The sequence below is a fragment of the Rousettus aegyptiacus genome, unplaced genomic scaffold (assembly GCF_014176215.1).
Source record: "Rousettus aegyptiacus isolate mRouAeg1 unplaced genomic scaffold, mRouAeg1.p scaffold_m13_p_13, whole genome shotgun sequence".
Classification (NCBI taxonomy): Eukaryota; Metazoa; Chordata; class Mammalia; order Chiroptera; family Pteropodidae; genus Rousettus; species Rousettus aegyptiacus.
The window spans coordinates 8,888,453-8,904,432 of NW_023416288.1; the positions used below are offsets into that span (position 1 = coordinate 8,888,453).

Genomic DNA, 15,980 nt, shown 5'->3' on the forward strand with positions numbered 1-15,980 from the left:
ATATCAAAGTAAAAAAGGGGGGGGGGCTTATTAAAGACAATTGATCACTGAAAGCAGTACTTCTCCGCACAAAAAAATGTTGAAATTCCTTTACTATCTCATTTTCTTCAAATTGGCTAGAAATCTATCAAATAACTCCCTTCGTAAAAAAACAAAAAAAGGATTCTTTTGACTACCTACTCATCTGCTATTTAAAACATATTTGAGCTATTTTAAAAGTGCTAAACAACTCAAGAACAATGGCTATCTATGTGGAAAAATATTTCACTCTGTATAATTTGTACACAAGTCTTTTGCATTTTATTCCAGTGAAATACTAGCAGATAAAACAAGGAAATATCTCCCAGAAGTATATTTAACAGTAACTCAACATATACCAGATCCCTTTATTGTAACTCCATGTTTTTTTTTTTTTTTTTAAATGAGTGAATGAAGGCTGGTAGAGAAAGAACAAATAATAAGACATTAAGAAAATGTCATGAAGCTGATTTTTAGGGTTTTTTTTTTCTTGTAAATGCAACTAATTATCTTAAAAAAATATGTGCTGTCTACATTGGCATTTCAATGAGCCACTAACTCCTAATTTACAATCCCAATTACTGAAATACTTAGTACAATTTCAGGAGACACTAATAGGTGAAATGAGTAGTTTATACCTACAGTTTTTTTGTGATGGGTGAAAATTCACAAAGTTGATTGCCCTTGAAAGCAGTTTTAATAGCTTTAAAGTCAATTATATTAATCAGTTAAGAGCTTCTCAAGTAAAACACTTAAAGTGATTTTACTATCAGCACATAAACAATGAAGACATCACCAGACATGGGTTCCAGCTTCAGCCATGCCAGGAAGCTATCTGTATGTCTCGTGCAGTTTACTCTAGTTATCCTACAAAACACACTGTGGGACTTAGTAAATGCGAAAGGTCTAGAAATATAAGTAGATAAATTTAGTGACTGCCCTGGAAATCTTCAATCCTCCCCAGTTACGGGTGAAGAAATAGTTCAGAGATGTAACATGACAGCCAAAGTATACAACTATGCTGATGGTGGTTTTACTGTGAATCAAGAATTCCTCTTCCCCCAGTATAATGTTTATTTTATTATCACACAGCCTACCTACCTTCTAAGTTGGAGATGAGAAAGAGAAAGATGGATGGGTCAGAAGAAGAGAAGGACAAAAAAAAAAAAAAAAGAAAAAAGGAGGGAGGGGGTAAAAAAATATAACGATCATGTTTATAGCTTATTTTCACACATGTCAATTAAATAAGAAAACAAGAAATTTATTGATCTTCATTCTGAGGACAGATGTTAGAGTTCAAATCCCCACTAATTACCAAATAAACTGCTATTCGAAATTATCTCTGCGGAAGTCCTAGCCTGAGGTCCAAGTCTTGATATGTCAACTCCAGACATCTCCTTACTCGAAGCCAGTAGTGTCTCCATGTAGTTCAAATATGATAAATGGAAATCTTGAAGGTGGCCAACCATCAGTGACTTTCCCCTACATGTAAGCAATTTGCTAAGAAGCACATTTACTTCCTAACAGTTCTACAGTTTAACCATTATAATCCTCATTTCACAGCTGAAGTCCGTGTTTTCCAAAGGTTAACGCCACATCAAGTGACGGAATCAAGATTTATACCCTGGCCTTCAGGTATATACTTGCTTAACACACTCACATCATGCAGGCCTGCTCCAAGGACCATCAGAACACTGAGCAAGAATATTTCTTTCACTCTATTTTGAGTCAGTGTTCTGTTTTTGCAAAACACTGTATTTTCAATAATTGTAGCTAAAGTTTTTTTTTTAAAGGTAGTTTACAGAATTAAAAGGAAATTATAAAATTTTACATTTGAGTTAATATCTAAAATAGATTTTTTTGATACAATAATTCTGTGATGTAATGGAGAAGTTGATTTTCCCACATCAAATATATATATATATATATATATATATATATATATATATATATATATATAAACTCAGAGCCTGAGAGATAAGGTTGACAGATTTGGCAAAAAGAAATAAGAAATATAGGGCATCCACTTAAATTTGAATTTTGATAAAAAATACTTCTTTTTATTGTAAAAATTTTCCAAATAGTGCATACTTGTAACTAAAAAATTCTGTGTTGCTTATCCTAAATTGAAATTTAACTGGGCATCCTTGACTTTATTGGCAACCCTGCAGAGAAATGACTTAACTAGAGTCATAGAGTAAAACCTACATGGTCTGACCATGCAGGGTCACTGTCAGCTGTTGCTGCTCAGTTGTCTGTCTGGAACTCCTTCCACATCTGTTTCTTCTTCCTGTCAAATAATTGTAACTTCAATCACGTTCTTTAATTTCTCACATGAAGAATATCTAGTTGATATTCACTTCCATAAAAACGCCTACAGTTTTGTATTTTCAAAGTACTTTTCATTATATTATCTGATTGGTCCCAAAAACCCTCAGAGGATAAACTGAGAGTTAGGATTTATATTTTTTGGATTTGATAACTAAGGTTCAGAAAATTTAAGAGACTCTCCCAGTTTCTCACAGACAGCAGGAAGATTCTAGCCTGAGGTCCAAGTCTTGTTATTTTCACATAACTTATTCTAAATTAACTAATTAACTTAATTTCATCCAGTGAAGTAAAAGTAAAGTCTATTCTATTTTTGCTCAGATATAAGATAGTTAACAATATTGAAAGGCTATTTTTGACCTTTGCTTTAACAGCTAAGAATCAGGAGTGAGCTTCTCTACATTACTTTGGCCTGTATCAAAATGGTAAGACTAAAATCAGAGAGATGGGTATGGTTTACTGAGATATTTTTTAAAATCAATTCATTTAAAAAAGTGTTTCAACTTGGCAAAGGTGTTAACGATGCTGAAAATATATCAGTATAAAAAGAAGATAGTTCCACTTTTAAATTATAATATTGCTTAATGTCTTTGCTAAAGAGACCTGGTTTTATTACACCATTATTATCATAAAGAGCAACTCATTCAGCCTTAAAAAAAGAGAAAGTCCTGCCATCTGTGACAACATGGATGAACATGGAGGACATTATCTCAAGTGAAATAAGCCAGACACAGAAGGACAAATACGATATGATATTATTGAAACGAGAAATCTAAAGTAGTCTAACCCTTAAAAGCAGAGTAGAATGGTGGTTGCCAGGGGCTGCGAGAAGTAGGAAACAGGTGGGGGCGGTATTAGTCATAGAGTACAAAGTTTCAACTATGCAAGATAAATAGGTCCTACAGAGCTGTGTAGCTTAGTATCGATAGTTAACAATGCTATATTCTGTATTTTAAAATTTGCTACAAGGGTAAAGTGTTCTCATCAAAAAAATATATAATGATAAATAAGAGGGTGGGAGGAAACTTTTGGAGATGATGGGTGTTTATGACACTGATTATGGTAACGGTATCACAGGTGTATACCTCCTAATTTATAAAGTTGTATATATATGCACAGATTTTTCTATGTTAAATAATAAAAAAAAATAGAACAGCTCACTAAAATCGAAATTGCATCAATAGCAGTTAAGAGAATCACTTTAAATAAAACAAACAGAACAACTCAGTAACAGACTCACTAAAATTGAAATTGTATCAATGGCAGACAAGAGAGGCATTTTAAATAACCTCCTCTAACGGGTAAATGAATTCGGTCCATCTGTCATTCAGTGAATCAATTTGCCTGCCAAACCACTGCTCAAAAACGAGGTATTGCCGGAGCGCACAGGGTTGCTTCCATAGCTAACATTCTTGGAGACCACATGGATTCAGATAAAGAAACATTTAAAGATCTTTTCTAAAATACAGTAAACAAAATGTCGACACATTTGAAAATATATGAAGTGTTAAAAAAATTAAAGTCATTATCTTCAATTAGCATTTAAATGAAAGAATTTAGAAGACGATTTATTAGTAAGTTTAAAAGTTAACCGTCATTTGTAAGAAGAGCCATCTTTGTGCTCAGAGCACAACCTATCTTTCCTTCCACCACTTAACGCCAGTGTTCTCTCTCCCCTGCTATGTGCAGTCTTCCCTTTGCTCTCCTTCCTATTTTTCTCTTACAGTGCTTATTTGTCTCCCCCACCCCATCGTCATCAATTTCCCTCTGGTACTAGGCTCTTGGTTTCTTATCACTGTCCTAATTTTCTTTTATCTTTTTTCCTCTTTTCACTCAACTACTCATATATGAAATTTTGTGATGAGGTAATATATTTTAAAAGACTTAAAAGCTACATAATGCTATAAGTTATTGATAAATGTCTTCTTACATGTATGTATTAATGAATAGGTTATGAGGTGTCTAATTCTTATATCTAAAAAATATACTTACAAATGTTTTCTAAGACCTGATATAACTTTAAGGTTTATTATATCAGGTTTATTATGTGCATGAGTAGTGTTCCTTTTTTCTTTATATTACCTTATATACTAAAATTTTCAATCTCCTGATATATGTTATTTAACATATAAATAACATAGTATTTTAAAATGGTTGCATTATACTGAACAATATTTCTGTAAGTTGAAAATTCCACTGTTAGAATAACCTATGTGATATTTTCCCCATGCCAAATATTAACATTAATATTTTATTAACTGGTGACTTTTTTCCCCAACATAGAAATACAAAGTAGGCATTTCCTAGCCCATTAAATTTCTACAAAAAATTAATTGATCTTGCTATTTGGCATTTGAAATCATGAAGCTATATGTCTTTACATAATTTGAGTGCTATTCAGTCTGATGATGCTGACGTACTTTTATTCATTGCTATTGCCACACAAAGCTATATATTATCTAATTTCTATTTCACCACATTTTTGCTGTTGTGATATTTTTTATTGTGACTAATTCTATTTGTTTAGCATGTTTATAAAAACTCAAGTCTCAGGAGGAATACGCTATACTATTTAAAGTCAAATTACTTAGTAAGTGTCCCATAACTCAGGCCATGCCTTTGAGCAAGGAAACACATTTGTGCTTGTCTGCTTGTTCTAAACATTGAGGAAGTTAAAAATATCAACAGACATTTTACTAAAAGTGCTTTAAACAGGTTCTCAGGATGTACTAGTGATTGACTTTTCATTTTTATTATGGATGTATTTCTCTTTACCCTCTTTTATAAGAATAAATGACATTAAACATGGGTTTATGCATTTTAATTAATAAAATATGTTCATCTTCATTGTATACCATCACTAAGATGCCTTCAAAATGAATCCAAACTAACACAAAAAAGCTCTGTTTTCATTAAAATTTCATTTTATTTCCTGTCATACTAATTTTAACAAATCTAAATTTGTTGTCTGAAGAAAAGCATCAATACTTTACACAGAAGCACAAACTTGAAATCTAGAGAGAAAGATTTCAATTAGTTTCTAAAACTGTTATTCAATATTCTAATGTGACTCACACCTGGGTCCATGTGGAGCAGTTGGATCTTTATCTCAGAATTGTTTTAGGGTCCAGGATAACCACCGATCCCAGGTACACAGACACCTGCTCATGGTCTCAGAGACACCTGGCCTGATTCTGTGTGCCAGCACTCCAGCTGCTTCTCAAGTGTTTTGGTTTAAAGTGATTTTGGTAGATATAGAGTCATATAAGGGTAAACACCCTTTCCTGTTTAAAGTAGCCTGACAACCATCTTTCTTCTTAAAATGTAAGAGAAGGTAACAGAGTATTCTCAAGAAACATTAAGACTGGTACTTAGCACTTTACCTGCTACCTATTGAAACAATGAGCATTTACCTGGATAATATCGAGCCAGGCCTGTGGCACTGCCAAACACCTGCCACAACAATGAAGGGTCTTCATCTCGGTTTTTTTTGAAAACTTCGTCTAAGGCACTTGTCCAGTTAAGTTCATTTAACACAATTGTTGCTTAAAAAAAAAAAAAAAAGAAAAGAAAGAAAAAAAAAATCAGTACAAATTTATAATTAACAATTAAATCAGTCTTCATTTATTTACAAAATAATGCTATACATTTTCATTGCTTTACCTATAAACATGCTCTCATCCAGTGGCTATCAAAAAATTTAGACATGGAATTATTTCTTCAAACAGATTTTTACATGATGGTGGCCTTTGTGACATTTTGGGCTGGGTAATTCTTTGCGGTGGAAGCTGTCCTGTGTTTTGTGGAATGTTAAGCACTATCTTTGGCGTCTACCCACTAGATGCCAGTACCATTCCTTTGCTGTGACATGAGAAACTATCACCAGACATTGTCAGACAGTTCCTGGAGGGCAAAATTACTCCCTCCTGAGAATGACTGTGATACATAAAACAGTAACAGAGCTCTCCTGGTTGAGAAGGGGTAGGACGCATTCCTCCATTTGAGGTGGTTCTGAAGAAACCTACAGGACATTTCAGAGCACAGTTTGATGACCACCTACTTCGACTATTAATGATTCTCTGTGATACACTAACATAATCTGATCTGTTCCCTGAGTTAAAAAAAAAAAATGTTTGTCATTATTATAGTTTATTAAGTGTGTTTACACAATAAAAAACATACATTTTTACAAATAAAAAACTCATTCAGAGGTTTGACAATATCAGAGTTAGGAACCAGAAGTAGCCGATATTTTATCTCTACCTTTATGAACAATCGTTTTCTTTTTTTCTGGTTAATTCAATTAATAATTAGAGCATGGTGCTAATAGGGGTCAGATCACTGATTTGGATCTCTTCTTGTAACTGCTGACTGATCTTAGGTATTACCAAATATATGCCACTCATAATCAAAGGAAAACATTATAATGTGGGATATAATATGGGTTTGAATAACATATAATTTGTAATTATGGGCCTCTTTGATCAGAACATCTCATGTCTAACAATAAATATTTAACTAGCTTATAATATTATTTTCCCTTTATACAAATAGATGGCAGATAATCTTCTTTTTTTTTTTTTTTTTTTTGGTCTTTATAAGTAAAGTATGTACCATGCACCCAGCAGATTAGCACATTGTGCTACTTTGAATTTGAGAATCTATAACCAAGTCTAAAAGGTGGATATCAGCTTGGGATAAGGACTGGAGATACTGTTTAACTTCTATTATTTCCAATGACCACAGAAAATAAAAGAAGCAAATGTAATCATGGTTTTAAATCACGCACAAGTTTTTCTTTAAAGGTAAAAGAAAAGAGAGTGTCTATCAAGAAAGATGTCTAGGATATGTGTTTATATATTAAAGTCTATCATTTACAAAAAATAAAAACAGGGTATTGTAAAATTGTTCTGGGAGCAGCATCCTAATGCATTTCTCATTATTGAAAACTAATAAGATTTCCATCTTTATAGATGTGATTACTTCCAGAAAGATCAGTGTGTGTGTGAATATTCATGAGCTGCGTCAGATTCATAGTGCATCTGAGAGATTAGTGAATTCATATGCAAAAGCATGATCCCATGAACACAAAGTGACCAGTTATATGAAAAATTTATATTCACATAGATAACCTGAACTGATATTTACTATCATGAATATTTATAGTAATAGACAAAATACCACAGAAAAAGAGGGACATCGTACTTTTCTTTAAACATTCATGAATTTAACAGTAATATTCCACTGAACAAATAATGTTTATTTATGATCCACATAGAGTTCATTAATACCAATCTATTCTAACTATCTCTTCAATTTCCTTTACTCTTTGATTCACATTAAGCAACAATTGATATCTAATTATTATTAATAAAATTAATTTATTTTCAAGGCTGTTAATTTTTTTTAAGTTTTATTTGATAACTTTACTAATATTAGGCTCTGATACACTGATTGTGAATTATACTTTTATATACTTGGGGGGAAAGTAAAGCTGAAATATTCTGAAATATTCTTATGATTATAGTGATACGTTTTAAAATTTGCCACTTATACATTTGAAAATTCTTTTTCAGACTGGACATTATTAGATTTCAAAACATTTTTTTCAAAATTCGTTCACCTGAAAATGAGCAAAATACATAAAATATTTGCAGAAAAGGCACTTGCATTGATTTTAAATTTTACTCAGAATAAAAGAAAAGGTATTGTATACCTACCACTTGAGCAAGGTTTATCAACGTGATGATAGTGTATAGTAATGAGTGAGGATACAGTTACTTTCATTTGTCATTGTATATTTATGAACAATTTTCAGTGCATTCATTATCCTATTAGTCACAACCTTTATTTGAAAGTCCTGAGCAAGAAATCAAAACTCAAAGTTGGCATGAGAGTGCAAAAGTAGTACAGCCTCTTCAGAGGAGAGTTTGGCTGCAGCTCTCTATCAAAAACACATGTAGTCTTTCATCTAGCAGTTCTAATTCACGGGATTTATACTATGAAGAGATAACAGATCTCCAATCCTTAAGCAGAGACCGTTAAAGCAAGAGTCACTCGATCATATCATTCAAATTTATTAAAACGCCAAAAGTACAAAGTAAAATAAATTGCTGAACTAGGAAAATGTTTTTCTCAAATTACATTGAGAACAACTGAAAATGTAAAAGAAAATATTTAAAGCATCAAAGGAAACAAATATGAATACTATTTTATATTGGTCATTTGGCTATATTTTTTCTGATTCACATTATGAATTACATTTAGCTAAAAAACATTATTTTGGTATCCTGAAATGAGCAGATTTTTACCTTTTTAACCTTGTAAAATTAAATGACAGCTTAATTTAGAATTAGTAAGGAGCCCGACATTTCTCCATTTCTATGCTATTAGGATAACTCAGATAGAGCTTGACTTAAAGGAACTGCTGAGCTAAATTCAGTTCAGCATAACTCAGGATAAACAATACTAAAATAACTGGGTAATCTTCAGATGATGGAATAATAGAACTAATGAAGAATATTGGCCATGCTAACACAAATATGTCATTTCCTGAATATTTTCTTCTCCTGCTACATTCATTATATTGACACACACATTTTCTTCTCTTTCTTTCTCTCAAATTTGTAAGCAGAAAGATGTTTTCAATGAACTATTCTGGCTACAACTGGGTAAAAAGCCAGCTGCCTTTCTAAAGTTAAAAGTGATTATTAGGAGATATTTTTTTATCCTACAAAGAATTTGTATTAATACTCAAAAAATAATTGTGGCACTCTCACTAAAGTTCAACAGATTATAAGTAATTTTCCATTTGTCGCTATATGTTGTAAACACCTTAAAAATGCAATTATTTTTCTATAAGTCACAATCCTTATTTGAAAGTCCAGAGCAAGAAATCAAAATTCAAAAGATTTTATTTAATTGCTGAAACACTGATATAATTTAGTAGCCAAATAATGTTTCATACCAGATTCCAGAATAAAATATATTTTTAAAAGAGCTTGGAATATTTCTTGGCGAAAAATAATATTTTACAACTTTTATTTGGATAGATATACTTAAGAATGTAGTTCTGACTGGTTTTCTACAAATCGTTTAGCAGTATTTAAAGATCTTTTCAATTGTCTATTCTCAATTATATATTGTGTATGTACTGCATTTGTAATATATTTCATATCATATTCACACATGCCCTCTTTCTCCTCCAATCCCCCCAAAACAGTAATGTTTTGCATTGGCACAAACTTCTAATTTCTTCTTTAAATGTAGATTAGAAGTATATGAGTGACATTTTTAATTCACTGTATAAGAGTAATTGGTGATCTAGACTTGAACCTACTGTCAGTAACTAATGAACTTATTAAGTGTCTTATAGCTACTTTAAGAGTAAAATTAGTCCTAATTTTTTTATCAACTTTTAGGAAACAAAGATCTTTATCTTTGTTAGAAAATTAGATTTTGTAAAAATAAGTCTTTTGTGGATGTTCAAGGCTAAGCCTATTAAAAGCAGTGGATGCTGGGAAAGCAAACCTTGACTTTGGGGCCTCTCTTCTGAATGGTATAACAGGATTTCACTGATAATTGATGTAAAAAACCAAGCATACATCTCTATTCTTCTTACACTTAGTTTTCAAAAACACGGCCTTGGTGTTCAGCGATTCCCTTTGAGAGCACTCTATTGTTCAATCTGGCTTCTCAAGAGAAGAAAGAAAAATCTAATTTGTAACAGCACAAAAGAAGCACCTTACATTTGCTGCTTATTCTAAAATACATGACTTATATCTATATCTCATTTATGATACAGAATACAGAATTGTTATCAAATTCTGACTCCAATTTTCTTCCTTAAACTTCAACCCATACAGTGTTGCACTGCTGCTCCCTTTTAAGTTGAATACATTTTGCTGACTTAATCAGGGTTTAGAGCCTCACCATGCATTGAAGGCACTATATACTATTTGAAAAACCTTAAGGTTATTTATAATGTCAACTACAGAATTCAAATTAAACAGAAAAAAGTAGAAAGAAGAAAAACATATTTGTTATGATTTACATAAAATACAAAGTAACTTTGAAAGTCTGTAACAAACATGTATTTTGTAAAACGTAATAGCTTAGACAAGTCTTTGATAAGACTTGTTGATACTGAAGCTATGTAAGGGACGAGATACTAAAAATTATTTTTTAACAATGGTAAATGTGATACAATTAATTAAAACAAGAGAGATGGCCAAAATGTTTCTTATACTATTTCCATTTAACCAATAATAGCATTCTGTTATCATAGCCTTGTGTTGAGATAAAATTAGCCTATATTTAAATAATTGTCACTGGTAATAACAAAGTCAATAATATTTATTAAGTACATACTGCATGCCAGCAGGTATGTTAACCATTTACTACTATTCATTATCTCCTTTATCTTTTAGAATGACACTTCCGGTGAGATTCTAATGTTATCTGCTTTTTTAGACGACAAAAATAAAACAGAGAAAGGGCATAAAATTTGCCAAAAACAAAGTCAGAGCTGTAGAGACAGCACTCAAATAAGTGTGTGCTAGATTCCCAAATTCTTGCTGTTCGTGAGCTATTTATTTCTAAGGTTTTATTATATGTGTAGCTCTAATTATTTAGAATTTCTAATCTGAAAAAAAAAATCATTTATGCCTTTGCCACACAGTGTCTCTCAATTGAAAACACCATGCCTCCCCAGGGAATATTCAGCAATGTCGAGAGACATATTTTACTGTCATGACTGATGGAAGGCTTTTGCCATCTGGTGGGTAGGGGCCAGGGATGCTCTAAAAGGTCCTACAATGCACAGGACAGCACCCATAAGAAAGAATTACCAAAATATCAATAGTGCTCAGGTTTGGAAACTTTGCTTAAGTACAACTATAAACACAAGACAATAAATCCACTTTGTAAAAAGTGAAATTCCCAATGAACAACATCAACAAAAAGCCACAACAAAACTTCTTCAAAGTGAAAGGCGATATATACATATATATATTTAATATTTCTTGATATTAAATTATGTGAATATTTCAGGCTATATTTTGACACCCTTTGGGTTGAAAAAATTTTCATTTTAGTCCTAGAAACTAACACACTATTCTCATACCTGAAAATGGTTGAGGATTTCAAAGCGACTTTTTAGTGCCATTAAATGTTATCTCTCCCATCCTCTGCTTTTGGACATTCATAGAATATTAGAGTTTTGCTTTGGTATTGTTATTTTTAATGATTCAACACTTAGTGTGTGATTCTAAACATTTTATCTTCATAGCAAATGTTCATTTTATCCCATAGTATATAAGGTAGTCATTAAAAAAGTTGTATTTAACAGATGAGCTGAGCCAGATGTCACTAATTTGATTCATCAACTCTAATCTCTAAAAAGAAAAATGTTAATAAGAAGAAACCCACTGATCCAATTAAGTGCACAGACAAAAAGAATCCACTTTAAGGACTTGACAGCATGCATAAATATTAAAATGAACAAATCTTTTCAATGAATTTGGTTAAGAGAATCTCATCTAATCCCAGTGTAAACGAAAGATTAATAAAATATAGGGAGATGGGAAGACCAAATCTAATCTCTCTAATTACGTCTCAGGCACTAGACTCCACCTCCCACTGAGGATGGGAGAACAGAAGGCTCCAAGGCACATGTAGACCCTGATGAGGAGATAAGCCTGTATTCCTATATTTAATTTGGTACAAATATTCAAAGGCCCTTGTCCTTGTCAATTGTATAACCCCCACATTACTGAGATTTCCGGTCTTGCTTCTTATGTCTTTAGCTTCCAATAGATTGAGTATCTGATTAATACCCAGAACGCAGCTGTTCTGCTTTAATGAAATCTGCAAATTATGATGCACATAGAAGGAGCTCAGAAGAAATCCACTTTATTATTAAAGAAAATAAGGATAGTGCAAGGGGAATAGAAGACGATAGGATCTAATGTCATGTTTATTAATTGAAGGATTTTTAATGTCATTTTCAATAAAATGAAAATTATAAGATTTTTCTTAGAGGAGGGTAGGGATTTTGCAAAGAACTAGCATAAGAATAGAAGGCATGGTAAAAATTTTGTTTATCTTTCACCATTCTAAGTTTTTTTTCTGTTCCTAATATTATCAAAATCAATAAATAAAAACAACGACAAATAAAATTAGTGACTTTGGTAGCAAAGAGTCCCTATCACTGGCACAACAAGCTACTTAAAAGTAGTAATTTCACCTCTTGTGCTTCTGTTGTTCTTTCAACTGAAAAATGAACATGGAATCCTAGATAGCCTTCAGGGTTAGTGTGAATGTCAAATAAGCTTATGAAGAAAAGGGAATCAGTGAACATGATTTTATTGTAGTTCTTTTCTTAGACAGATTAGAAAATTGTAGCCCGTATATCTTTAGATGTCTTACATAGATAACAGCTCCTATTTTACATTTCCGTATGTTATTTTAGTCTTATTATTTTCTGGTACTTGAACAATTAACATACTTCTTTTATATACAAAAGCGGAATGTGAATCTCTCCATTTATTTTGTAATAAAGCCACATTCCTTCTGTTCACCTCCTAATTTATTTCTTCACTGAAACTATGTAGTTGAAATATTATCATTTTAAATTTGGGAACATGGCCTAATTTGTAAATCTAAACCAGGAGCTTTAGAGTGATTATCTGAAATAGTACAATTTCTTCCACTGATACAAAGTCATTTTCATCATAAATTTCACTATTTGTAATTAAAATTGTAAATTTTTAAAAATATTTATCTCTATATCTTAGAATATTTCAGTAAACATAGAGCCTGTTAAATTTTGAACAAGTGAAAACAATTGAAAATGCCCTAGACATACATCTTTTATTTAGGAGATGGAATATGTGAGTTTAAAAATAAGAATCAGAAACTATGAGAGCATAAAAATGAAGCTAGAAGCCAAATGAGAATACAGAATTAAGATCAAATTAAAGTATTCTAAATTGAGTAGCTTTTTAAAAATGTATACAATATATTATCTTGCCAGTGATGCCTTCTCCTTTGAGTAACTGGCATTTAAGAATGTAACACGTGAATGTATGCAGTACGAGCAAAGACGATTCTCACTGACTGCCCTCCCACTTATAGGCCAAGTGTTTTTGTGCCAGAAGCAGCCATTTGACTTTGGGAAAGTGTCTTATCCTCTCTAAAACTCATTTTCCTCACTTGTACAATAGACATAATAATAATAACAACCTCATAGAGCTGTGTTAAAGATTACATGTACTTAGAACAGTTTGTCACTTCGTAACTGCAATTAATGTTACCTGTCTTTATCGTTATCATTATCTTATTTACCTCTTAATATTCAGCATTTAAAGAATTTTTTAAAGAAATATCTTGATGGAGCAATTCTGATCAAGCTGCTAAAAGGCTAGGATGAGCAATTAAAGCCTAGTATTCTCTCCTCTCTTCAAAGAACCTTTGCCCTTACTTCAGCCCAAAATTAATGAATGTCCAACAACATTACTAAATCTCTTTGCTATAAATCTCATGAATAAAACAATGTATTAACCTTTCCAAAGCATTTTCATTGTTATAAGAGAATGTGAAATAAAATTTTAAAAAATTTTAATGATAACAAAACAATGTACTGTACGATTTTGGTGACGAGATAATTTTTACAATGGGATATTCCCAGTGCTCCTGAAATCAAACCATATTGGTAAATGCTGCCATAAATATAGCAGACACACAAAATTCTGGTAGAAGAAATTAAGTTATATAAGATCTAATATATATACCAGACAGAATGCACACATGGGCATGCGCGCGCGCGCACACACACACACACACACACACACACACACAGAATTATGCACAAACAGTTCTCTTAAAGCTGAGAGAAAATTCTGGGTGAGTATTACAGACCAAATTAGACACGGGAAACCTCTTGCCTTTGCTCTGAGGTTTCCTAACTGGAGAAGGAATTAAGTGTCTACATATAAAGCTGGACTGCTAAATTCAAAAAGAAGGATCAAAAGTACGGAGCTGACTAATGAGATACGGTTGAAGAAAAAGGATAACAAGGCTCCTGGGGACTAGGGTGATATTGTCAATGAAGCACACACTGCTTGATAAGTAAGGGTTTGTGTCAACCAGTTTTAGAATAAAGAGTTGCCTAGTGATTTTAAGATGCAAAGATCTGATACATTGAAACACTGTACATACTAGCTGGCTGTAATCAAGAAGAGCAATCACTTGGTTTAAACACCATGCACTGCTTCAGAGTGAAACAATCTAAAATACATAGAAGAAATTGAATCACAGACTGATACTTACAGAGGCATGTTACCTGAAGGTATAGATGAAATCTAACCATTTCTAAGACAACATGAGGTTAATATCCTTATATCTCTAGTTGCACACAGAAAATTGCCCAAAAGTATATAAACATACATTACATATTTTGTTATTTATACAGATAGACATCTATATACCAAAAAAAAAAAAATAAATCATCAATTGTCAGTTTTCATGATGCTTACAACATAATGAGCAATTTCTTCAGATTTTAATGTACTTGTCATAGTTGACACATTAAATTTATACTTACCAGTCCTAGCTACTGCATTGTTCAGTAAAAACTTTAATAATACATAATTATTGTCCTGTTCTAATAAATCATGTATTTTTTATTTTATTTTCATCCGCAGCTTAATATTAGCCCACAAAGTTTAAATTAACCACAGTCAAATTGGTTGAAAAAGCTCAAGTTAGCTTGACATATCATAAATGATTCAATATCTGATCAAAACAAACACTACACATATAGGCTTTTAAAAATGGCTTAAAGAATTTTGATCTGGTGATATACAACAGAAGATGGTAAACAACCAGGTCATGTTGGCTCTAGCGTCTATATATCTCTCATCTTCTCTCACTCCACAGCCCCACTCAGGTCTTTTGAAATAACCTTTATTATTTTTTTAAAAGTAACGTTGGTATACAATCTTATGTTGGTTAAAATCTTTAAATAGACTCCCTGCTTCCAGTTTCAGCTAACTTTCATCCATCCTTCCCACTACTACCACAGTATTTTACTTGGCAAATGTCATCCGTAATTAAAATCTTGTCTTTAGTTACTTTCCATAAAACCTGGGTGTTTATGATTGGCTTCTATCCAATTCTCACACCTCCTCTCACACTGCTCTTCTGTTCACCACAAACCCGAGCTATGATCGAATACTTGTGTCTCCCCAAGAGAATACAATGTCGACTTGTGCTTCCCATGTCATTGCATATATCGTTTTCTCAGTTTGGACTGTTGCCTATTATGCCTACTTGTTAAACCTCTCCGTAAAATATTACAGTTTAGCATCACCTTCTCTGTAGGGTGTTCTTTAATTTTCTCACTCCACCTCCCCCTCATCCATAAAAGCATAAACTCTTTCCCATCTCCCCTATAGCTTTTTCTATATACCTCTATTAAAATACTTCCCACATTTCACCATCCCTCTTTATTTGCATGCCTTCTATTATATTGTCTTGCTTTAGGGTAGGCACCATGTGTTATTTACTTTTTCTTTCAATATCTAGAATACAGTGGAAGAAGCAATGGAATGTGATAAATCTCTCTTTAATGC

General features: G+C 32.3%; 1 protein-coding gene across 7 annotated transcripts in view; it reads right to left on the minus strand.

Moving 5' to 3' along the window:
• Positions 1–15,980, minus strand: part of CACNA2D1 (calcium voltage-gated channel auxiliary subunit alpha2delta 1) — a 449,625-nt gene that overhangs the window by 134,117 nt on the left and 299,528 nt on the right. For all 7 annotated transcript variants that reach the window (XM_016127273.2, XM_016127276.2, XM_016127274.2 and 4 more), the window contains exon 7: positions 5,760–5,891. In XM_016127273.2, the coding sequence (XP_015982759.1) occupies positions 5,760–5,891 (132 nt within the window). The remainder of the gene's footprint in view (positions 1–5,759; positions 5,892–15,980) is intronic.